The sequence below is a fragment of the Leuresthes tenuis genome, unplaced genomic scaffold (assembly GCF_036924035.1).
Source record: "Leuresthes tenuis unplaced genomic scaffold, fLeuTen1.0.hap1 SCAF_10, whole genome shotgun sequence".
Classification (NCBI taxonomy): Eukaryota; Metazoa; Chordata; class Actinopteri; order Atheriniformes; family Atherinopsidae; genus Leuresthes; species Leuresthes tenuis.
The window spans coordinates 12,852,789-12,877,326 of NW_027325364.1; the positions used below are offsets into that span (position 1 = coordinate 12,852,789).

The window sequence follows — 24,538 nt, forward strand, 5'->3', positions numbered from 1 at the left end:
GCGCCGTGTGTGTCTGACGTAGCCAGGCGGAGGAGAAAACATAGACAACCTCCAACACTGCGAGATACATGCGGGGGGGAGGATGTATTTTTAAATACAACGGGAGACATAGCGTTGGTGGTTTTCAGCAGAAACGGAGGCAGAGCAGGGATGTTTGTGCACGGAGCGGCGGACTGAGGACGCACAAAAGAGCATCTCGCTCACCGTGTTTAATTGCGGATTAGAGGAGGAGGAGACGAGCGAGGAGGCGTGGAGGGTGGGAGGGGGGGAGCACAACAAGGAAGGCGAGGAGACTCTCTTTATTATCAGGAGGAAAAGCGGAGGGGGTAGACGGAGACAGTGTGCGCCCAGAGACGGTACAGACCGTGGCGGGGGGGACGGGAGCGAGGAAGACACCGACACTGACAGTCGGCGGCGTCGCTCGGATGCTGTTGTTGCTCCGGACGCGGCGACGATGCGGCCACACTGCTGGGTGATGGTAGCGCTGGCGGGGATCATGTCATACCTCAGCCCGGAGAGAGCCCTCGGAGCACCGCAGAGAGAAGGTGAGCGGAGTCGGAGGAGAGGAGAGGAGAGGAGAAGGAGGTGGAGGAGGGGGGCGTTGAAAACATGTCAGTGATGCTGGGAAAAGGAGACGAGAGGGGGGATGTAGTCAGTAATGAAAAGGCCTCTCCACATTGGGGTGAATACTGTAATGTCAGCCAGTTTGTCTGGGACATATTGCGAATGATTATTGCAATGCGTCGCCGACTTAATGAAAACAGGAAAGCAGTGCTGGTGGGAAAGATACCACATTTGCATGCAGTGATGAAAATATTAGGGCAGCGTTGCGATCTCGGGGCCTTACATCGATGGCATTTAAAAACAACACGATCTGTATGAACAACAGGCTGAAATCGTGGGTCATTTGGAAATATTTAGTCTAAAAATTGGATCTGCTTGACACCAAAGATCATTTAACCCATTAACCACTTCTGGCGTCTTTATTTTTTCTCAGTCTGAATATGTCCTCTGCCTCCGAGAGCTGGCAAAGTGTTGTGTTTGTGTAATGTGTGTAGTCATTGTATGGTGGTGTATTGTTTTGATGAGAGCTGCTGGCACAGAGGCTGGTGGAAAAGGCCCCGTGTTACGTTCCTATTTATATGCAGTGTCTGTCTGGACATCTGTCTGGGGAAAGATGAAAGAATAGCACTGCTCGGGAATTGTGCGTCAAGATTGGAGCCACCAGTTATGTTTGGTGGTGCATGTTTAGGGGGCCGCACAGTGACAGAGGCGCATTTCAGATTTCAGGTTTTGCCCTTGCTTTGAAGGTGTCATGAGCAGTAAATATGCTCAGCGGTTATTTCTCCCAGTTTGTGTGTGCTCGCTCTAATTTTTTTGACTGATTTATTGTAATCCAGTGGGCTAGTTTAATTAGCACCAGACTGAGCCATTTCACCAGCACAAACTAGCTTTTGTATTCCGGGCACATCTGAAGTTACCTTTTCTTTGGCTGCCTTTCCTTGTGTTTGTGGTGGCTTAAAAAACAACAACAACAACAAAAAAAAAAAAAACCAAAGAAAAAGAGTGGTGGGAATCATCTGAAAAAGAAGTTTAAGTTACTAAATTATGAATAGGCTACTTTAAAATTGATGTATGCAGTGTTTATAGTATCATGACCTTGTGAAGGAATGTATTGTTTAATTTTAATGAGCGACACTGACAGTGAAACCAGGATATGTTATAAGACAGACTTGGTAAAACAATGGTGACTCACTGTCAGGGATATCAGGTATAAATCTGTATTAACCCTTTTTTGGATTAGATATCATATATTTTTCAGTATATGATCAGTTGCTGTATTTGATATGTTTCCTTTTTTTCCCACTATAAACAATTTGAACCAGCTCATGTTGACTTTTTTTTCTTCTTCTGCCAAATATGGTTTGAAATTGATGTTTGTGTTTAATATACAAGTTGCTCACCATGTTCAATGTGACTTGGCCTCCATCAGAGTGTTTCAAGGTGTCACTGTTCCTCTTTCTTGTCATCTGCTATACATTCTGGCTCGTAGAATTGAAATGAAATCTACCAAGAATACCTGATAGGTATTTAACCACATTGCCCTGCCCCTTTTCTTTTCTACAGATGGTTCACTTCCCACAAACGACTGCGTTGAGGTACAAATATCAAATGTCCCGATTCCTTCCCTTTCACCTGACTAGTAAACCTTCCTGATTTGAATAATTCTTTTCCAGTTTCCGATCCCTTCCCATTTAGCGTTCCTTCTTTACCTAAAGTACGACTCCAGCCACCCTCCCCTGCTTCTTAACTGTGTTTCATGAGTGGAATGCTATATCTGATACTTCCCCCTTTCCCCCTGCTTATTCTCCTTGCTGGAATGATATATCTTCCCAGTTTCAAACTTTAATTCTAGTCTCTATTTTCTGTTACTGATTCAGACTATGCTTTTTATTATCTTAAAATTAGTTTTTTCCTGCCTTTTTTCCCCCCAAATCCCTGATACAAACTGTCCATTGGGGTTCTCCGCTGTGTCCCAAACCTGTAGCTAAGGAAACGCTCCAATGGTTTACCTCTAAACACAACAACTGTGTAACACGATTTTACACTTCTGTGATTCAGTGAAATCTCTGTTTTCCTCTTCACTGACTCAAGTGTCTTTGTTGAAGCACAGATACCCTGAATTTTTCCAATTAAATTTTTCCTTCCCTTGTACTTTTGTTCTTATTCTCCCCCCAGTTTCTCAGACCAGGGCTGCATCTCTCTCTCCTCCACCCTACGTCGTCATCATCATATCTTGCTCGGGGCTTGTCTCCTTTGTTCTGCTGCTCCTCACCTGCCTGTGCTGTAAGAGAGGAGTGGGGTTCAATGTAAGTCTTCCACATGTAAGAGATTTATTCACCTCTCTCTGCTTTCTTTGTTATGTTACACCTTTTGTGCATGACACTGTATTTTCTTTTCAAACGTATAAGTCTGACTTGACAGACTGTACAAGGTTTTGGTGTGGGAATGTCCACAGGAGTCTATAATTCCAACTTTTATGGGGAGGAAATGGTGAATAATCCTTTCCATTTAATCCCAGCAAAGCCTTCATCTTTTGATCTGACTGTGTCTTTGTTTACGTAGCAGACATACCATCTTTCATTCAGAACACTTTCTCAATGTCTGTGCTTACAAGTTCCTGCTAAATCCCACTCTATTGTTTAGTGAGCGTTTATATTCGTGATTATACCAGTTTTATGATTTTTCTGTCCTGTTGGGGCTCAACACAGGAGTTTGACAATGCAGATGGGGAGGAGTGCTCTGCAGGCTCCAGTCCCATCCAGGAGGACAGCCTGTCATCATGTCCCTCCCTCCCTGAGGTTTACACCTTGCCAGTCAGAGATCGGCCCAACTGCCCCGCCCTGCAGGATGGAGCAGGTAAAGCAGCTCTCATGTTCTCCTGCTCATACCTGAGCAAAAGCCCTCTAAATAAAGATTTGGCACTGTTCTGCATTCACTGAACTTCCTCACGCTGTCTTGCCTGAATCACTGATGTGGATCCATAAAAGGTCTCAAACTGAGTGCACAGCCAGTGGCACTGGGCACCCAACTCCACCTCAGTGAGGTGGAAGCTAGGATCTGAAAAACTTCTGCATCAATGCTCTGTGTGAGCAGCCCAAGCAGAGACACACAAGGGTGAAAGACATGTCTCTGAATTGCCAACTTTTTCTTGATTTGGATGTTTTGCTCTCTAACATGCAGGATGATAATAATTAACAAAGTCAAATTTACTCAATATTTTATCAGTTAAAATGGACATAAACATTGAACTTCCATAGATGAGAAGTGGTGACAGGGCTACAGCTAAAGATTATTTTCATCACAGATTAATACTACATGAACACAACAGATGCTCACCACAGTTTCCTTTAACCCAATGTAACAGCAACATTATTCAATTGTGTTTGAGCAGCAGTCCCAAAACCCAATACAATTGATGTAAGTCCATCAACAGCAGCACGGTTCTACATCACAGATGGAGAGAATTTTTGACAGTACCTGAAATATCAGCTTGATTAATCAATCAATTAACACTAATTTATAAATCATTATAGTTCCACATGGCACATTCAGAGCAAGAGAAGTCAAACAGAGTTGAAATTTGGATAAAATACACAGATGATGGATTTTTCAGTGGTGTAGGACACTTCCTTTTCGGTTACTAAATTTTTGTTTACTAATGTCAGCTGATGTCTTTGTGACTCTGACCTTTTTGTATTTCTCTTGTCTATAGAGTCCAAATCGAAGTGCTTCAAAAGACACACTTTAAACTATCTTCAGGAGATAGGGAATGGCTGGTTTGGAAAGGTAAGATGACCGACACTCACTTTTAGGTATCGTAGTTATTGTGTTTTAATTTCAAACATGACAAACATCATGTTTTTGGTTTTGTTTTTTCTTCTCCTAGCATGCTCTGCTCTTGTATGTTTGCTGCTAGCCACTGACCGGATCACAAATCCTAACTCAAAACAGTTATTTTACTGCAAGTCTCCCTCTCCTGGGCATTCTTCCAAGTTTTTTTGTCCATCGATCTCTTCCAGGTGATCCTGGCTGAAGTGCTGTGTGACTCCAGCTCCTCTCAGGCTGTGGTTAAAGAGCTGCGTGTCAGCGCCAGCCCTCTGGAGCAGAGGAAGTTCCTGGCCGAATCTGAGCCGTACAGGTGTGAGAAACTTCTGAAGCTCCAGCTGCCATTTTAAGGCTTTAAAGTAACTTTTGTCGAACAACAACTGTGATATATTGATTACTGATAAATTCAAGTGACTGACTCAAGTCTTACCCACAATAGCTCACTGTTTAGCATATAAAAAATGTGGATAAACAGTTCGGAAAAAGTTTTCTAACACACTATAATATGGTTGTAGAGGTTATTGGTATGCAGAAGAGATATTTTTAAAGCAAAAACAAAATTAAAACGTCATTCATGAATTTCTCTTTAAATTTGTAGGAGAAATTTGCGTAATCTTTTCTTAATAAAATGGTCGTACCGTCACTAACGATTATTCATATCAGGTGAAATTAAGCAGTTATAAATATTGAATCTGTTTGCCGTCACAGCAGCATTCAGACTGGTGATATCACTGCCAGTAGATGGTAATAAAACTAGTTGTTATTGACAGAGAAAGCCGTACAAAGTGTACTTCCTCTGTCTTTAATGTGCACATATACAAACACAACACACACACTGTATCCTGATCCATCCGAGGACATGGCTGTCTGTTCTTGATCCACCGCCATTGTATGCGGCTATCTTTCTTACGTCTGGTCTTTGGTTCTTCGTCCAGGAGCCTTAAGCATCCCAACATCCTTCAGTGTTTGGGGAAATGCAGTGAGAACATCCCGTTCCTCCTGGTTATGGAGTTCTGTCAACTGGTGAGTATGATTATGTATGTCGACCTGGGACAAAGCCAGATAGTCCAGATAGTTAATTATCATAAAATTGTATAAAAAAATATATATATAGTAAAAGGAGTCTCATAGTTGACTGAAATACCATAAAAGTCTTTTATTTTTAGTTCTGTCGTCACGTTACTCTTAAAATTCTCATATGAATGACCAGAGTCCTTATATTACTGAGATAGTCTGTTCATTGCCATGCATCAATACACAATCTTTTGATAGAATTTGATGAGTGAAGTTCTGCGTTATTCACTGGAATTATAGATGTTTTGGTCAGTGTATTCTCCTTCTCTCAGCTGGTGTAATCTATAACTGATTAAGAAGCCATAGGAGTTGACTCTCGAGTCAAACAAAGGCACAAGCAGATCAATTTGAGCGGCACAGCAGGAGAAGCCAGACAACTGCTTCTGCCCTGTCTGATAAAGTCTCACTTTGTCCTTTCCTTGCTCATGTTTTCCATCTTTTCATCCAGTCCTCATTTTATTATCTCATCCTTCCTGCTACACAAATATCTAAGACAACAGCTGCCAGCTCATTTCCAATTAATTTCCAATTCCAATACTGATTGTGCTTTGAGCTCTGTTTCAGGAGAAGGGCATAAAACACGCACATTCTTATAGCCAAACTGTAATTAGCTCATCCTCTGCTTGTGCACATAGCTTAACGTTTTGCTTTATTGTTGTTATGAACAACTTAGGGTGATCTGAAGAGGTATCTGCGAGCCCAGCGCAAGTTAGATGGGATGACTCCCGACCTGCCAACCAGGGACCTCTTGACTCTTCAGAGAATGGCTTTTGAGATCACCTCCGGTCTTCTGCATCTACATGAAAACAATTACATCCACAGGTCGGTCACCAGTGTCACTTCCTGTTGTCAGTCAGATCTTCAAACGAGCCTCTTCTTTTTTGGATTAATTGAGGATATCTGATAGAGGTTTTTTGTGTTCTCTCCACAGTGATCTGGCTTTAAGAAACTGTCTTCTGACGTCAGACCTCACTGTCAGGATAGGTGACTATGGTCTCTCACACAACCATTACAAGGTACGTTGAATTGGGCTTGTATTCCTCCGAAAAATAAACCCTCACCCTAAATTATATCTAGTCCACAACAACTGTTGTATGTCTTTATGAAGGAGGACTATTACCTAACTCCAGACAAGCTATGGATCCCACTGCGCTGGATTGCTCCTGAGCTGCTGGAGGAGTACAGAGGATCTCTGATCGTTACTGACCAAACCAAGACCAGCAACGTGTGGTATGGTTGAAAGCTATTGCTGCTGTGGGGATGTTGCAATATGGTGATCTGTTTTCACAGACAATGAATTCTAAAGTGCTCCTGAATCCATGCAGTGATTTCAGCTACAAAATTGTGTCTTCTTTTTAATGCAGTTCTGCCTGAGGGCAAGGATTCTCTTAAACTTTTTATACCGTTATGTACTAACATCTTACTCTTTTCAGATGACAGATGTTAATCCACTCTTTGTTTCTAACAGACTTAGGGGACAGTCTCACTGCTGAAATGTTATCAATAAATCTAATTTACTGAGGTTTACTCTAAAAATATTGTTGTCATCAAATTAAAATGAATGCCTCATTTTTTTATACAGCATCCCAACTTTATGAGATGGGATAAAACAACTCCTAGCTAATTTTTTTCTAATTATGTCTGACTCTGTTTACATAAGATATCTCTTTGAAATCATTACATAACATGAAACATTGAAGCGTGTGAAGGTTGTTCTCCCATAATATTCACTCCTTTTTTTTCAGGTCCTTGGGGGTGGTGATATGGGAGCTGTTTGAATTTGGTTCTCAGCCCCACAGACACCTGAGTGATGAAGAGGTGCTGACCTTTGTAATTAGGGAGCGACAGATCACGCTGGCCCAGCCCAGACTCAAACTCTCCCATGCAGATTACTGGTCTGTACTCAACTACTAACTAAACTTTTTTTCTAATTATTTTGATGAAAAGTAATAAAAACTGTCCCTCCAAACTTATGACCTCTTTCCTGTCTGCAGGTATGAGATCATGCAGTCCTGTTGGCTACCACCATCGCAGCGCCCCTCTGTAGCTGAAATATTCCTCCTTCTCTCCTCTCTCCTGGCTGCTGAACGAGGGATGGCAAGGGGAAGTGTTGGTGAAGAAGATGAAGAGGATGAAGAGTATGAGGAGGGCAGAGGAAGGAGAGGGGAGAGCGAAGAGTCCTTTGAACGGCGCTGGGACCTACTCCGTCCCCCTGCCTTTCAGGCAGCTGCAAACGAGCGGCATAGGGACAGAGAGTACAGCAGGGAAGGCAGAGACAACTCCTACCCCCTGCTGGACCCAGTGGGGAACTGTATCACTCCGTCCTCATCTGAACTGGATGACATCCTGACAGTTACGGAAACTAGCAAAGGCTTGAACTTTGAGTATTTCTGGGAGAAGGCCCATGCCAGACGAGGGTACAAACCTCTTCCACCTCCTCAGCCAATCCCGACTGTAAATAATAACCACAGACAGTCTTTGGACACCCCCACCGTGGTGCCTGTGATAAGCGCCCGCAGCCCTTCACTTGCCAGCGAGTACTACATCAGACTAGAGGAGCACACACCCCAAGATCATTCGCCAACTCTTAAAACAAAGTCACATTTCACTACCCGCTCTAACTCCGTTTGCCCTGGAGACGTGGAGCTTGTGGAGTTTCGCAGTGGAATGCTGGGAAAAGAGCGAGTCCCCTATTGTTCTTCTGACAAGACCCTCCAGATGGTCCGATCAAGCGAGGTTCAACTCCAGGTGCCCAACATGGGCGTGGCTGAGTTCAGAGACACTTCGAGCAGAGTGACGGACTTTTCAGTGGTGGATTTAGGTGACGATGATGAAGTGGAGAAGAAAAGGAGCAGTGAGGCAGATAAAAAATCCACAACTTCTCAGGCTCCACTCCTCCCTCCAAAGCCTCGCTCTATGTCCATGTCTTCAGCTAACCACCTTCACTCACGCCCCCTCCCTGCCCCTCCACTTGGATATAGAGGACTGCCTCACTACACCATTGGTGGAAAAATTGAGACAGACCCCCATCACATGAGCTCCTGTCCATCTTCTACTCTCGACCACCTGGCTCTCCATCGGCCCCGACAGACTCTTCCACCCTCTCCATCCCTGTCCCCCTCCATTCCCCCATCAAGACATCCAATTTATCCTCAACATCCTCAGATGTGTCCTCCCCCTCTCCCTCCCCACTCTAAACCACAGCGAAATATCCCCAGCTATAACATAGCTGATGCTTACTCGAGATATAGTAAACCGCAGATTCACAGATCCAACAGAGACCAGCTATCCTGTGACATGTCTGACAGACAGAGTGACACCAGGATTGCGGCGTCACTGCGCACCTCCAATGAGACCTCTCATTCCCGTGCAAAAGACTTTGATTCTCCTATTCGTAGAGAAAACCCTTTGCGCCCTATTTATCGAAATCTACCCCGCCCTCAGCCCACAGACCCCCAGACTGACAGGCAGTCATCATCAAGTCCCACGTATTCTGATGAGGACGACTCTCCTTTCATGTCTCCTGAGATACACAGCAGCAGGATGACTGTCACTCACTCCAGCCTATCTGAAGACGCAGACCCAGCCACTGCAGAGCTCTTCTCCAGGGGAATGAAAAGGACTCAGTCACGCCTCGACACTATTCTGCCTGCCATTTGGAAGGAAGATGCTGAACTTCAAGCAGAATGTGTTGTTGCAGCCAAGAAATCCCCTATGCATCTGTTTCTGACAGAGATATCAAGTGTGACAGAGTCGAGTGAAGCAAAGTCAGAGGCTTCATGGGACAGGGAAAAGGAGAAGAACAAAGATGGAGAGAGATGGGGGAACTTTGTGCTGCCCAGCAAAGGGATGCGCCGTTCCCAGTCGCTGATCACCGAGCTGGGCTCAGCGGGACACTCGTGGGGACAAGAGAAACACATCAAGACAGGAGCTGAGGAGGGCAGTACAGTCGATAAGGAGTCATTCCAGGGGGATCTTTTTCTCACAGAGATCGACACAGGGAGAATGGAGGATATGGAGGGCAGATCAGAAAGCGATCCTGTAAAATACCTCTATCCTGCAGGATCTAGGTTGCGGCCCTACGGCGCTCCTGGGCTTCCCTCGTACACAGAGGCTGAGGAAGCCTACACAAAAGGTATACGGAGATCCCGCTCTTTGGTGTCTGAGATCACTGCTGAAAAGCGAGAATCTGAAACACATTTGACTGAGAATGAGCCACGGAAGACTGAAATGACCAGAGAGGAGTTTCTGAAGGAGATCCAATCAGCAGAGACGTTTCTGACGGAAATCATGTCAAGGCAAAATGCTGCCGCAAACAGGAAGGAGCCAGATCCATCTATCTCCCCTACTCCTCTGTCCCCTGAATATGAGTCCATATGCATTGATCCAAATTCTACCCAGACCATCAGATTCCAGTCAGAGAGCTCCATACGAGCATCCAGCAAAGGCAATGAGGACACACAAACCGAAGCAATCTATGCCCAAGTGACCAAGCGAGCTAAGAAAAGTGAGATAAAGGTTTCCATCAGACCTGAGATCCCAATTCTTCACATAGGAGCCAATAAACAACTGCTTAAACCAGACAACAAAGAAAACAATGCTTCTCACTGCCAATCTGGTGAGTTTGTGTTTTCAGAAATCATGCCCAAAAATGGTTTATTACACAACCAAACTCTTGAGTCTCAGAAAGAAGAAGAGTATTCAGATGGCCCAGCCTTACCTGCCAGAGGAGAGCAAACTGAATTGTCAGAGCTCTCAACCTCTGAATCCACTGAGAGTGGTACAGAGTCCAACACTGTGATACTGCGTGAGAACAAATCACTCATTACAAACGAATCTGAGAAGGCCACTGTGATAGGGAATGGTGAAATAATGAAAGACCAACAGGTCTGTAGCCCCGAGAGAGAAGTTCAAATAGAGGGAAACTCCAATAATATGGCGTATAACCCTGAGAAAACAGATGATTTGAAGGCCTCTCAAAATGGGAGCTCTTGTGCTGATAAAAGCTTTGCAGACACAAATGGAGAAAATTCATCTCAGCGCATCACCAGTAATCAAGAAAAACACTGTCACACCACCCGAGATGAACCCATTCCTGCAGCAACTCCAACCACTCCAGAGTGGGACCCATCTTCTGATGTGTCACTCGTCACTCCTACTGACTCTGTCCTTTCACCTATGACTTCCAGCTCAGGCGACTGCCTCACACCTAGTGACTCATGGGCAGGAGGAGGAGTGGGAAGCAGCGGGTGGCGGGCTCTGGGAAATGAAACGCCACATCGAGACTCTGCTTATTTCTCAGACAGCGACTGGGAGGGTGACGGGATGAACAGGAGGAGTAGCGAAGGACTTATTGCCTCAAGGCCGAGTAGCAGCCGAGGGGGTGAACGGGGAATACTGACCGGGATAGAGGAGAAAACCGAAGAAGAGGGAGAGACAGGAGAAAAGAGCCCATTACGAAATAGTCTCTATGTGTCAGATAACAAAGCAGAAACTGGAGAAGAGAGGACTATTGAAATTTGTGAAAAGAAGGACATAATGTATGAAAATACTCCTGAAAATGACATCTCTCATTTAGGCAATGACAAAGATATTCTAAACAAAGGGCTGAAGTCTGTACAGAGAGAAGATTCAGGTATTTTTCACAACGAGAGTAAAAGTTCAGCACTGCTGTACAGCGATCAAGAAGTCAAGGGCTGTGTTGACTTAATTGATAAGTTGTTCTCCAAATTAGATGATGAGCCACTGAAAGGGCTCTCACACAACAGTGGGTATGTGATAGACAGCCACTACACAGATGGCATAATTTCTAAGATAACTGATAGCAAATACCAGGACTCTGAAGACTTAAATCTACATTCCAAGAGCTCTGCTGAGACAGATAGTTTGATCAAGTCCTTATCTGAAAGCCAGTCAAAGGATTGCATGTTTAGACCAAGTGGTGAAGATTATACCAACGTTAAAGACACAGATAACGATCTCACTGCGCTGAAGTCCCTTGAATACGGAACTGAAACAGAGAAATATGTTACACCATCTCAAAGTCACAACACGGAGTCCAGATTATCCGAAATATGTGATATTCGAGCCGGTGACGGCTCACATAGAGATGACACCCTGCCTAAAGGTGATGGGAAGCTCTTTGATGATAAAGTGAGTGGTCTGACATGTGCATGGAACGAGCAGGGAGCCGAAGAGCCTGAGAAATGTGAAGAGAGGGCTGGTCTAGACCAGAATGAGCTGGGCCTGAGAAATCTTCACTGTTCAGACGGCAGAGAGGATGAGGGGGTCAAGATGGAGACTGAGACGCATCAGTCTCCAACAGAGCTGAGAAACGCCCCGAAAGAAAAGTCTCTCCTGAGCAGAGCAGCAAGTACAAACGATTCTGCTAAAAACATGGATGACGACTCTTGTGAGAGGATGGATGTGATGACTGAAGACTTGTTGAACGCCCTGGAGGAAGATGAGGAAAGACCGCGATCTGGTGTGGTTACGGGTGAGCTTGACTGTCACCGCTTGTCTCTGAACAGTGACTTGCGCTTGTGGCCTGACGAAAATGACCAGTGGGCCTCTCCAGAGAAGAGGAGCCAAGAAGCCGAGCTGAGATGTGAATTTTTCTCCGGGTTCGGTAATAAGGGGTGGGAGGTGGGGGAGAGACTTGTTGTGGGTCAGGAGTACTGGGAGACTGAGGAAAACGATGAACTGGCAGGAAGTGAACCTCACCCTGCTGTCTTGGAGGGCTGTGAAGAAACCTGGACCAATGAAAGACAGGGACAAAGTGACAATCTTCCTTTGAGGGAAATGTGGGACTCTAAAGTTAATGATAACCAGCAGACTGCAGAAGAAATTCAACAAGAGGAAAATATTGAAAACCTGGATGAAATCAACACTTTTAAGAATGATGCACAGGGAGAGGCCTCAGATATTGAAATAGAGAATATAGAAATCCCAGAGGAAGAGATTTCTCCTTGCAGAGAGGCAGCCGTGGACAGAGAGGGTCCCACTGAGACAGAGGAGAATCAAAATTTTAACAGATGGCCTCAGAATCCAAGCTGCAACATCCACAGACAGGGGGAAACATCAGTTGTATATGCTGAAAAAGATGTAGACTCTACTTTTGAGAGTCACTTTAGCCACACATTAATGAATGAAAGCTCAAATATATCTATCTGTATCACTGAAACTCCTCCTGTTAACTTCTCAGAGCAGGACAATGATGAATCAGGCTTCAGTTCAGAAGCTGAGACGAGACCGTGGCTCCCTAAGCAATACATAGATGAAACAATAAGCGTTGCAAAAGTTGGAGAGGATTACAGAGAGGTGCCCCTTCCATCCAATCACAGTGACTTTAAAGCACAGGAAGACATAGATCAGTCATATCCCGAAGTAGACAATTTCAGCTCGGTAGATTTTCCAAGTCCCCCACCAAGCATAGACCTGGACGTGCAAGATGATAAACTGGAGAGTTTAGACGACTCTTTTCCTAGTCCACCACCATCTGTTTTAGAAGGAGAGGAGTTTATTAGTCACATCAATCTCGAAGACTTTATTGCTGAGGGTACTGAGACAGAGTCGTATATTTACCCAAATAACAACGCAGATGTCTCAGAGCCACCTCTGGAAGAATTACCACCTGCTACAACTCAGAATAAGGGGATCTCAGCCAATTTGAACATACCCTCTTTGCAAATAACACTAGCCGACGAGAGCGACCTTATATCCATCACAGAAAGTCAGAATGATGACGAGAATTTTTCTATGAAAACATCATCTACGGTGCCCTCTGCACCTCAAGAAGCCCTGAACAACATCCCTGAATTGTTGATTTCTGAATGGAAAGATTTGGACGAGGAGCCGCTGGAGGATTTTGAAAAACTGGAACAACTGTGCTGCATCTCTGGGGATGAGGAGGAAACTCTGGGGGAGCTTTTCATGGGGAACTTAGAGCTGTTGGAGTCCTTGAAGAAAACGCCTGATCAGAAGGGTAGCAGCACAGATGGAGGTGATGCAGGTGACAACATGCGTGAGTCCTCGACTCCTGAGGGTAGCAAGATGGATTTGAAGGACGACGGGATCTCTGACAACTCTGATAAGTTGGTGGAATCTGAAAAAACCCTGATTGTGCAAGACATATTGTCACCTTCAGAGGAGAGGAGAAATGACGGGCAGAGACAAGAAGGCCAAACGTCTGATGTCAAGGAGCAAGGCTCTCTCTCCAAGATGACAACTAAAAATGGCCTCATGATGCAGGTGAGCGTGTGCTGAGGGTGTTGCAGAGCTTCTTATGTGGCCCGGGTTTATTCACCTGCTTAATTGGTTTCCTCTGTTGTTTCAGGTTTGTGAGGAAAGGCTGCAGTTCTCCCTCAGTGAAAATGTGAGAACAAATGTGCTCTGGGGGACAGCTGTTAAAGACACTGTTACACTCCGGCCGTGGGGGGAACAAGTCACAGAGAGCAGCTGTGAGCCGGTCCCTGCGAACGACCGAAGAGAGGACGAGAGGTATGTAGGCTGAACAAAGGAGTCTGATGCTGAATAAGCAGTCTCTCAGCTTTAAACTATGTAGCATCACTGGATACTAATTTGTAGTGCTCAGATCAATGAAAAATGAGAAAAGTGTTGCATAAGATTTAGATGTCTCCTTATGATACGACATCACTTAACTCCTTTTATCTCAATAGATGTTTGTGATAAATAATGTCTTTATTAGCTTAAAAAGTCTTGTTGCCAGAAAAAAATATTTTGTAAGTTCAGTTAACTGATCACCAAATTCTGACCAGTTCATCCTCCTAAGTCTAAATAAAAGTTTGTGCCTGAGGTGACCGGTCACATAAGTTCAAATGTACCCTAGGATGTTAGTTATGGGAGTCTCACAACATCAAATAAATCTGTAAAAGTAGGAGAATATAAATTTCAAAATATGAATACATGTGCAAATATGAGGTAAAATGACAAAAAAAAAATGAAAGAATAGTCAAAAGCTTTTTCACTTTTTTAAAATTTGGTTCGTTGGTGAGTGGTTTCGCTCCGGCTTCCTCCCAACGTCCAAAAGAACATGCATGTTGGGTAAACTGGTGATTCTGAGTTGACTGTTGGAGCATGTGGGAGCGTGCATGGTTGTTCCTCTCTGTGATGGACTGGCGACCCGTTCAGGGTGCACACTGTCTATCCTCGCTTTTGTTGGGCACCCAATTTATTAAGAAAATATGTGTAATTTACATACAATATATATATATATGTATATATATATATGTATATAGAGCACAGTCACAGAAAAAAAGAACATTGAATAAATGTGAAAATAAACCAGAACACCGCTGATGTCATTACACCCCCCCATAGTCTGACTCATGGGCTCACTGGGATCAACTGGCCGGCTGCTTGGATGCTCATTTCAAGCTGTGTTTTTCTCCTCTGATGCTATCTGCATGTTACCATCACCACAATCTTCTCTATGCAAAGCAGCAATATCTTAGCTGCAATCCACATCCTGTGAAAGGTTTTTTTTGGCTGATTGTCTTTAAAAAACACACACTTGCATGTTTGTCCACCCATCCCACCTGACACCATGTTACAGGGGCACCATTGTATCAATACTGGACTTATTTATTAGAGAAAACCAGTGTGTTTATTCCCCTTCAGCAGAATGTTAATGTTGCAGCCATATGTGATCATATTGCATTAGCAGCACAGTTCTCTGCAAATGATATCAAACCAAAACAGTCTGCAAAGCTGCCTTGAAACCGCAAAATGCAAGTAAAGAAATACATTGTTTTGTTATTTTGGTGAATTGATCCTTTAATGTGTTTGTTTTTGTATATTTTTTTCCCTTTTTTAGTCAAGAGGAGCAGGAAGCTGCCGCCAGCAACCAGACGCTCACAGAGTCAGATAAAACCGAATCTGAGTCCCTCACTGTGATTGAACAACCCGAGATCACAGCATCTCAACCTACAACAAACCAAGCAATGAAAGGTATCAACATGTTGCAACCCCGAACCCAATGCCATCGTGTTTTCTTTTAGTCAGTTGCTCCTGTTTTTAATTTGTTTCTCCTTTAACTAGAAACTGACTCCAAGCTAAATGACAGTCTAACTCCAGTCATGGTAGTTCTGTGGGTAAAAGTGGAAGACTTTGATCGAAGCATTAAGGACAGAGGGAGAAATGTACTTTGCTCTGTCAACATTAGACAAATGAAAACACATAATCTAAAAAATGTGTAGGTTTTGTCTTAGTTTAATTTTATCGATGTTCATTTTTAGTTTGCTGCTTCAGTATTGGATTATTTTAAGCAAAAAAAAAGGCAAATTATTGCTTGTGGTTAGATATCATGAATGCATTAAGGAGAGTGTACAGCCAGTCATGGAACAGCTGTGAAACCACATGATATTTGACCTCTTAATGGCATACTATTAATAGTAATTATTACTTTATTTTCCTTTGTTTTTATTTTCTTCTTTAATCCATAACCTAAGTAGACTCTGTGGTGCGCTATTTTTACTTTACCTTGTGTATTTTTGACTTTATGCTTTTTACTCCACTTCTACATTCTGACAGCTTCAGTTTTATTAGTGTCTTTACAGCAGGTTAGGACTTTGAATGAATTAATGACAGGAAATTACCTGATGCATCAGTATCATTCATCCAATGGTATGATGTATAAAAACAGAACATGGCAGCACATGTAGCTGATAATGTTTATACAGGGACATGTTCATCCTGATTCTAATGCATGTTTTCCTACCTTTTTAACCCAGGTTGTAATTTGTTACCAGTTAGAACTCCTGTCAGGTCGTCGTCGTGTAACATCTCTCCTCTGTTCTCATTTGTTTTTTTTTTTAGCCAAGCTAGCTCGCCTGTCTCTTGCCCTTCCTCCTCTTGCTCTGACCCTTCCTCTCACCCCAAGCGGCAAAGGAGGATTCGGGGATGGGGCCATTGGAAACCGTATTGGAAGACGGAGAGGTCTGTCTCCAGGGAGCGACGCAGATGAGGAGGAGGATGAGCAGGAGGATGAAAGCTCCCGCAGGGTGATTGTTGTCACGGAGACAGACGTGGACAAACGCGTTGGACTGAGGAGTCTCCTGAAATCACCCAAGGAGCCGCTGGACAGAGAGAGGGACAGAGGGAGAAATGTGTCCTTTTTTGATGATGTCACAATCTATCTTTTTGATCAGGTATCTCCCATTTGCTGCATAACTAAAGTGCAGAAGAGAGTGTTGGATTTAAAAGGAGGCCTGACTGTCTCTTTCTTTGAACAGGAAACGCCAACCAATGAGTTGAGCTCTTCAGCTCCTACCAGTCCAGCCTCAGTGTCTGTCAAAAGCAGCAAGTTGGACTTGCATGGTGAGTTCATAAATATCTTATGTTCATGACAAAAATCTAGAATAATGAATGGAATTTGTAGCCATGTTAGTGTCATGACTCAGGATGTGACAATGTTGGTCAATCCAGATGCCCAGGCTTCATTGAGTTCATTGTTCCTGAAAACTTCACAGAACCACCATCTGCAAACTGTGAAGATAACAAGTGTCAGTGTGCAACATGTTCCTTTATGGAATCAGTTAATTCCCACTTTGAGCGTACTGATGGCATAAAAGTCTAACCCATTAAATCCCACCAAAATGGAAAACCTTCAGTTCAACCATCCTCTCTCCAAATGTGCAGCCAGAATGAATCTCCTATAATAATTCCCCTCGACACTGTGACATGTGGAGCTGAGTAGGGACATTAATCCTGCGCTCAACAAAGCAAGCCCTAAGCTGTTTCCCAACACATTTTCTGCTGCTCGCTTGGCTTCTACATCTTCTACACTCATCACCTCATTTCACACCGTCATGGAAATTGGTGCTTAGAATTTCCTTTTACACACTCACACACAGTTGCCAAAATTAGACACTTCCATGATCTTTTGTAGTCCTATGAGTTGACATTTCAAAGCTTTATAAGAGGGCTGTGTTCCCTTTGAGATATTTTTAACTAAAATGGTCTTGTTCCAGTGGGAGCATGTTAATTGATGCAGATCCTTAGTGTGATTTCTACACAAATGTATCACTGTCTATGTCAGCGATATTGAAGCTATATGTGTGGATTATGGGACAGCGTTTCTCCTGGGAACAGAGGTGTAAAATGCCCCTCGTTCCTGCCACAATGCAGCCATTAACAGCTGCTGGCACATGTGTGTACTTTAGTAGTAATCTAATACACTGAGTTTCATAACATAGTGGTCACTTCTGAGTCTTTTTGCGAGCGAATCGGCATTTAGTGATCCGTCCATGTTTCTCATGTTGAGGTTATTACTGATAGAAGAGTTGTGACTGTGCTTTTTTGTTGCTTTTTTCTCTGCCAGGGCCAAACAAAAACAAAGAATCAAAAAGGAAAGATGATTTATCAATCAAACCAAGGTCACTTGTAGGAGCCAGTACAGTGACTTCATCGCGCTTCACTGTCAGCCCTGCCGATGACCCCCACTTGGTGTGATGTTATTCGCCATCATGGGAACCTTTAGAGCTGAAGCCTCTTGGACTGGCCTGTGAATTTACCCAACAACCAGCCATTCAACCAGAGGATATTTTTTTACTGAAAAGGCAACTGAAAGAATGAGACTCCGGTTCTAAAAGCTGGACACATTCCAGGTTTTACCAGGGACGGGATTTTGTACGAAAGGGTTGCTGAGCTCCTGCCTGCCACTGTTTACAGAGTTTATTCGTAGCCTTTGGCTGCAAAAGTCCTTGGAAAAGGCAGCATTTGCTGGGAGAAGAGGAACCTGGAGCTTTGTAAAATCTGAGACAGATTTGACAGCTATGCAGTGGGAGTCTTGCTGTGTACCAGCTAACCTTCGTTTTTTCTGCTTCATTCTGTTGTATTGTTCCCCCAGGTGTGTGGGAATGCACTTTCTTTTGTCATACATCTGTCTATGTAAACGCTTGGATTCCAGTCCAGTCTTTATTAAAGAAGTTTTTCATTGCAGTCAGCCAGTTGTTCTTGTAGGCAGCAGTTTGAAACGGACATTTCTTGACTCCTGTATTTGAGAATATTCCTTAGCATTTGTACAAATATCATAATACAAGTGTATACAATATCATTTTAGAGCTTTTACTTTTAGATGTATTCTTAGACTGCACGAAAAGTTAAGCAAACTCTTTCTTTACTATCTTTAGTTCAGAATTTCTTTTAATTTATATTGATTTCTGTATTCTATCATTCTATTGACTTACATAAAGTCATTATTTATTTATTTATTTATTTATTTGCTTCAATGCAATTAGCATATACGAACTTAGCTATAATTTGTTTGGGACAGAATGCATCTAGTTAAATTACTTTCTGTAAGATCTTCATAACAAATAAATCAAAATATTTTCCCAAACGTCTTAATTGCTAAAAATGTATTTTGTATAATTTTACTTGTTAATATATGCCAATCTGTACTGTATGAAACTATGTCCTGTAATGTTTCTTCTTTTTTTTTTTTGAATTTTCAGAATTTTCAGCAGTCTTGTCATTCTTTTATCTTGTTTAATGACAGTTAACGTAGCTTAGCATGACAAATTGAAGCCTTTCATGAGTAAATAATTCCATTTGTTTGTGTATCTGTTAATTTATCAATTTTTTTTTTACAAATAACGGTTGAACATGCAGCTGAAGTCCAATTAGTTCATTCGTTTAGTATGTTTAAATGTTGGTTTAAACTTGCATTGTTTAAAGAATGGTTTTCAAAGGGGGTGATGTATAAAAAAAAGGGGAAATAAAAATTACAAAATGTGAACCTCTTATGTGAGCTGTTTCATGACAATAAATCTCATCATTTGTAATCCAAAAAAAAAATCTTCATTCTTAATTAAGAAAACACGCCTGTCCCCTTTTAACCCTCTTTTTAAGGGCGTCTCAGTCTGTGCGATGCATTGACACCATTTCCCATCAAGCCTTGCGAAGCTCGTTACGTATTTAACGAGCGACCCAGTGATACAGCTTTGGGGCACAAACTCAAGCTGTAGGCAGATGAAGAAAACACCGCTGGAAGATTAACTGTACCAGCACGAAGAAGATTTTTAGCTTTCTGTAGTGGCTTTTGGGTATTCTAATTTGTTAGCTGGAATTTGAACCACTGAGGTAAGCTAACGTTTCTATTAAAGTGTCGAGTGACGTTCAATAAACGTTTGCCTAAGCTAGCCTGCTAGCAGCGTTGCAGTCGCTGATACATGTCTCTTATCAAAAGTAGCAATCCAGTATTCTGTGTTCACATTTGTTTTATTTCGTTTTATGTGAACATGTTTACTGACGGACTTTATGCTATTACACTTTTTCTCTCTGACACATCCCATAATAATATAGGAATGAGGCAAGTCCTTCACTAAATGGAAGTGAAATTCTGTTGATTGAATATGTCTGATATATTGAGCGAGACTAATATATGTTTTGTGTGTGTCAGATATATCAGCAATAGAATTGATTTGTTGGCAGATTTTGAAATTTTGTTTCAAGATCTGCCAAGACATCAACTTTCAGTATGTCTGCCTGACCACATCTAAATAAGTTTGGAATCTGGGATATCGTCAGGAGAAGAATAACCTGCTCCAGAGCAGGTTATGAGTTCAATCCAAGTTGCCATAATGATCTAATCGGGTTAAAAGAGAGCCACTGATCTCGCTTTGTACTACACCTGTCGTATGTCTGTGTTTCTCTCCGTGTTTCATGAAGTCAGCGTGAACAATGTGGATCTTTGTGTATAACGGTTATGTGTTGGGCGGCTGTCTCTACTTGCAGATGTCTCTGGCAGACGAGCTCTTGGCTGACCTTGAGGAGGCTGGAGATGAAGGGGAGGATGGACTGTATCCAGAAGGAGAGGATGGGGAGAGTGATGGAGAGGGGATCCAGGGAAGGACAGACGCAGTGCTGGAAGACATTCCAGAGGAGATGGAGGTGGATTACAGTAAAGCCGAGAGTGTTGCGTCCATTGCCAAGCTCCGCAATAGCAAACAGGTGATTGATTTAGTTTTTATTTTTTGAATCACCTGAGATAATATTTGCAATAATAAGGCCAGTCTGGTCTATAACCCTGTTTTGTGTCTGTGTACAGTTTTCAGAGATCATAGACAAAATTTCCGACTACATAGGAAAGCAGCGCAAGAACTCAGACGGTGCGTGTCATCCATTGGAGATTCTTCTTAGTTGCATTTCATCATTCCTTCAGTTGTATTTTTGCATATTTTACAAAGAGGTGTTTAAGACTTCCTGTTAAAGAATCTTAATGAATTGGGTGCGACTCCTTTCTCTTTCCTTTTCAGTCTCGGGCCCAGTTGAGGCCGACCCAGAATACAGACTTATCGTAGCGGCCAATAACCTCACAGTGGAGATCGACAATGAGCTCAGTGAGTTGGCCGTTTCTTTGTGGTGAAACCTAATCGGAAATAATTTTCTGCTCCATTCTGCACAAACCTGAGTTTTCTCACGTGTCTCTGCCGTGTTTTCAGACATCATTCACAAGTTCACAAGGGACAAATACTCCAAGAGGTTTCCAGAGCTCGAGTCTTTGGTGCCGGATTCTTTAGATTACATGCGCACGGTCAAAGTGAGTTGACATTTTAATTTAAGAATCCATTTTAGTAGTGCATTAGTTGCTACTTTTGCAAGACTATAGACTATTTTTGTCTTAAGCTTGAATTATTTGAGTTATTTCCTTCTGCTTTGTAAGCTTGTTGGCTCCATGTGAAAGCCACCTGCAACACAGGAAGAGTTCTGAAGAATGACTTTTATTTTACCCAACAAAACGTTTTTTTGCATATGGTTCAAACGTCACATATTCTCTCTATTTTCATGGTCTCTTCTAAGGAACTGGGCAACAACCTGGAGAAATGTAAAAACAATGAGACGCTGCAGCAAATCCTGACCAATGCCACCATTATGGTCGTAAGTGTCACCGCCTCAACTACACAGGGGTGAGTTTCTGTCATACTCCGTGATAACAGGTTAATAAAGCAGTATCATTGGCCATCAGTGTCACTGTTTTCACGACAGTCAAAGCTTCTGCTTAGTCTAACTCTTTTGTCATTGCCAAGTCTGCACTAAAACTTGATTTTTCTATTTTTATTTTTCTCAACCATTCTTAATAGGACATTGTTAAATGAGGATGAATTAAAGCAGCTGGAGGAGGCTTGTGACATGGCTCTGGAGCTGAACCAGTCTAAACACAGGATATATGAATATGTAGAATCCAGAATGTCATTTATTGCCCCGAACCTGTCCGTCATTGTCGGAGCATCAACTGCTGCAAAGATCATGGGTGAGAGGGGGGAAAAATGGTGGCCGTACACACGTTTCATTTGATGCTCCTCTCCCTTATTTACGCCTCTGTTTTCCTCTCTCTGGCTGCAGGTATCGCTGGCGGCCTCACTAACCTCTCCAAGATGCCGGCCTGTAACCTGATGCTGTTGGGAGCTCAGAGGAGAACCCTGTCTGGCTTCAGCAGCACCTCCCTGCTTCCCCACACCGGCTTCATCTACCACTGTGATGTTGTGCAGACGCTGCCACCTGTCAGTGCACACATGGGCATAAACGACATGAAAGCGGTTTCTTAGAACTGAGGCTTGTTGGCTAATGGCAACTCTTTTTCTTTTTAAACTCTCCTCAGGACCTCAGGAGGAAGGCAGCTCGTCTGGTGGCTGCTAAATGCACTCTGGCTTCCCGAGTGGACAGTTTCCACGAGAGTTCAGATGGAAAGGTGACCATCTCAAAGTAGCACATTAAATGCTCATTAAATTCAGATACAGAACTACACCTCTTTGCCCTGACGAGGACTATTTATCACAAAACTAATGGCTGTGTCAAAGCGAGTATATTTAGTCTGTGTCTTCAGGGATGTTTGACGGCTTCCAATCCTTTAAGTGTCAACCTTTATGTCATATCTGCAGGTTGGCTATGATCTGAAAGAAGAGATAGAGAGGAAGTTTGATAAATGGCAGGAGCCTCCACCAGTGAAGCAGGTGAAACCACTTCCAGCTCCTCTGGATGGACAGAGGAAGAAGAGAGGAGGAAGGAGGTAAACCATGCGTCGCTCGTGTAATCGGTGTCCTGACCAACAGGGCTGCCTTTAACCCATCAGACCCAGGTTGTCACCGGCCAATAAAATAGTTTTTCTTTGTTAAACATTACATACAAACTTTTGTTCGTGGATATTTGTTCATTTAAGATTATAAAAGGTTTCATGACGCATCTGAAACGGCTCATACATGCGGCTGTTGTCTGCTCTGAATGGGGTGAGAGGAACAAAATGTGATTGGCTGATACAAATTCATGTTTATAGTTTATGTAAAAGTGTGTCACGTAACAAAACGCCGCTCTTCTTTCCCTGTAGGTATCGAAAGATGAAGGAGCGTCTCGGGCTGACTGAGATCAGGAAACATGCCAACAGAATGACCTTTGCAGAGGTTTGTGGACATTTTCTCTGCTTCTTCTTTTTCTTTTTTTTAAATGTATCTTTCATGCAGAGTTCTGCACTGCTTGAGTTTTTGTTTAGTTGGTTTTGTTATTAGACTCAGTTCTTGTGCGGATAGCTTCTCTTTCTGGGCACCAAGCTGAATTCTTTAATTTGGGGAAATTAAATCTCCTCACGCTTTTAAAACAGAACTTTATTGAACAAATCGGGCATAAATCTATAATTTCATCACTGTTGGATGAGTCTGTGTTTTACAACAAGATGAGCTCTTCCGTTTTTAAAGTTGCTCCAGTAATAACTTTGTCCCTGCCACTTAAAATACATTACCGTAGGAATATCTTTAGGACTATTAAAATTATATTTGAAAAGCCTTTTGAAGGTATTAAAGTATAAATTGAATTTTATTTCCAATGTTTTTCTTTGCCTGGTAAGTACATAGTAAAGCTCTTTGACCCATAATGTGTCAATTGTCAAGAGTCCAGATTTGGATGTATTAACAAATAGCTTCTACAGTAAAAACGGGCCTTTTATCCCACATTATCATTGTGCATTTCCTTGTGGTTTTGAGAGGGTTTCTGACTTTTGAAACTAGAACTGGATTGCTTTAGTGGCTGCTTAAGCTGTGAGGCTTCGTGCTGATTTCTGACGTGGTTTTGCAGATTGAAGATGATGCCTATCAGGAGGATCTGGGCTTCAGTCTGGGTCAGCTGGGGAAGAGCGGCAGCGGCAGAGTCCGGCAGGCTCAGGTCAACGAGGCCACCAAGGCCAGGATCTCCAAATCACTGCAGGTAAACTCAGAACTAAAGCCTTTTCTCTCTACCTCAGGCCCAGTCTATATTCTTGATCTGCAATCTTTGCACAATGCTTTCTTTCGTCTGCAGAGGACGTTGCAGAAGCAGAGCATGACATACGGAGGAAAGTCCACCGTCCGAGATCGCTCCTCGGGAACCAGCTCCAGTGTGGCCTTCACCCCTCTCCAGGTAAGATGTTCAGGCTGAGTTTCACCTCTGAGCGCAGCACTGGCTGGTTTCAGCCAACAGTAATCCTGCTGTCGTCTGCAGGGGCTGGAGATCGTGAACCCACAGGCTGCAGAGAAGAAGGTGGCTGAAGCCAACCAGAAATATTTCTCCAACATGGCAGAGTTCCTCAAAGTCAAGAAGGAAACCAAGATGTGAACACACACACGGACAATTGCACTCAGTGTTGGAGAGGGACGGTATATTTGAAATTTGTCTCCTAATGTGCTTCACCCTGTTTGATTGTAATTTTTATTTGACTCATTTTAATAAAAAGTAAAGACTCCAGAGTGTGTAGCTGCTCCTTTTTAGTTAATTTTATGTCAGATTTCTCTTAAAAGCAGCTTTCCTCTGGGCTTTTTGCTCAACCAGTGAATCCTTCTTCCACGTGGGAACGACAGGACTTTACACCACACAATGTGTAATTTCTTAAAAGTATTTATTGAAATTGTACAATCCTTTTTTTTATAACCCCATTTCATGACATCTCCCATGCAGAACTGTGATGACGGGGGGGAAAAAAAAATTGTAAATGTTTTGAAATTCACATTTAGCAATTTCTTAACTTGACCTTCCTTTTTCTGAAATCCTTAAAAGCCCCAAAAATAGAATCTATAAAAGGCAGATCTCAGAA

The 24,538-nt window shown here is 42.9% G+C and overlaps 2 protein-coding genes across 3 annotated transcripts; both read left to right on the top strand.

The window, feature by feature from the left end:
* Positions 1 to 289: 289 nt before the first annotated feature.
* Positions 290 to 19,249, top strand: lmtk3 (lemur tyrosine kinase 3). 2 transcript variants are annotated; one of them, XM_072394108.1, is made up of 16 exons: positions 290 to 545; positions 2,740 to 2,885; positions 3,273 to 3,420; positions 4,277 to 4,350; positions 4,584 to 4,702; positions 5,325 to 5,412; positions 6,137 to 6,285; positions 6,395 to 6,479; positions 6,572 to 6,693; positions 7,209 to 7,358; positions 7,458 to 13,713; positions 13,799 to 13,962; positions 15,299 to 15,432; positions 16,300 to 16,631; positions 16,716 to 16,800; positions 17,804 to 19,249. In XM_072394108.1, exons 1-16 carry the CDS (start codon positions 455 to 457, stop codon positions 17,932 to 17,934), a joined length of 8,274 nt encoding a protein of 2,757 aa, XP_072250209.1. In that variant the 5' UTR covers positions 290 to 454; the 3' UTR covers positions 17,935 to 19,249. The 2 variants fall into 2 exon arrangements, with proteins under 2 accessions (XP_072250209.1, XP_072250210.1); XM_072394109.1 differs by having other exon boundaries at positions 2,740 to 2,870.
* A 143-nt stretch (positions 19,250 to 19,392) lies between these two features.
* prpf31 (PRP31 pre-mRNA processing factor 31 homolog (yeast)) lies at positions 19,393 to 24,192 on the top strand. Its single transcript, XM_072394147.1, has 14 exons — positions 19,393 to 19,566; positions 20,221 to 20,436; positions 20,534 to 20,594; positions 20,742 to 20,825; positions 20,928 to 21,025; positions 21,286 to 21,392; positions 21,567 to 21,736; positions 21,829 to 21,986; positions 22,085 to 22,174; positions 22,365 to 22,492; positions 22,808 to 22,880; positions 23,548 to 23,676; positions 23,770 to 23,868; positions 23,950 to 24,192. Exons 2-14 carry the CDS (start codon positions 20,221 to 20,223, stop codon positions 24,061 to 24,063), a joined length of 1,527 nt encoding a protein of 508 aa, XP_072250248.1. The 5' UTR covers positions 19,393 to 19,566; the 3' UTR covers positions 24,064 to 24,192.
* The last annotated feature ends 346 nt before the right edge of the window (positions 24,193 to 24,538 follow it).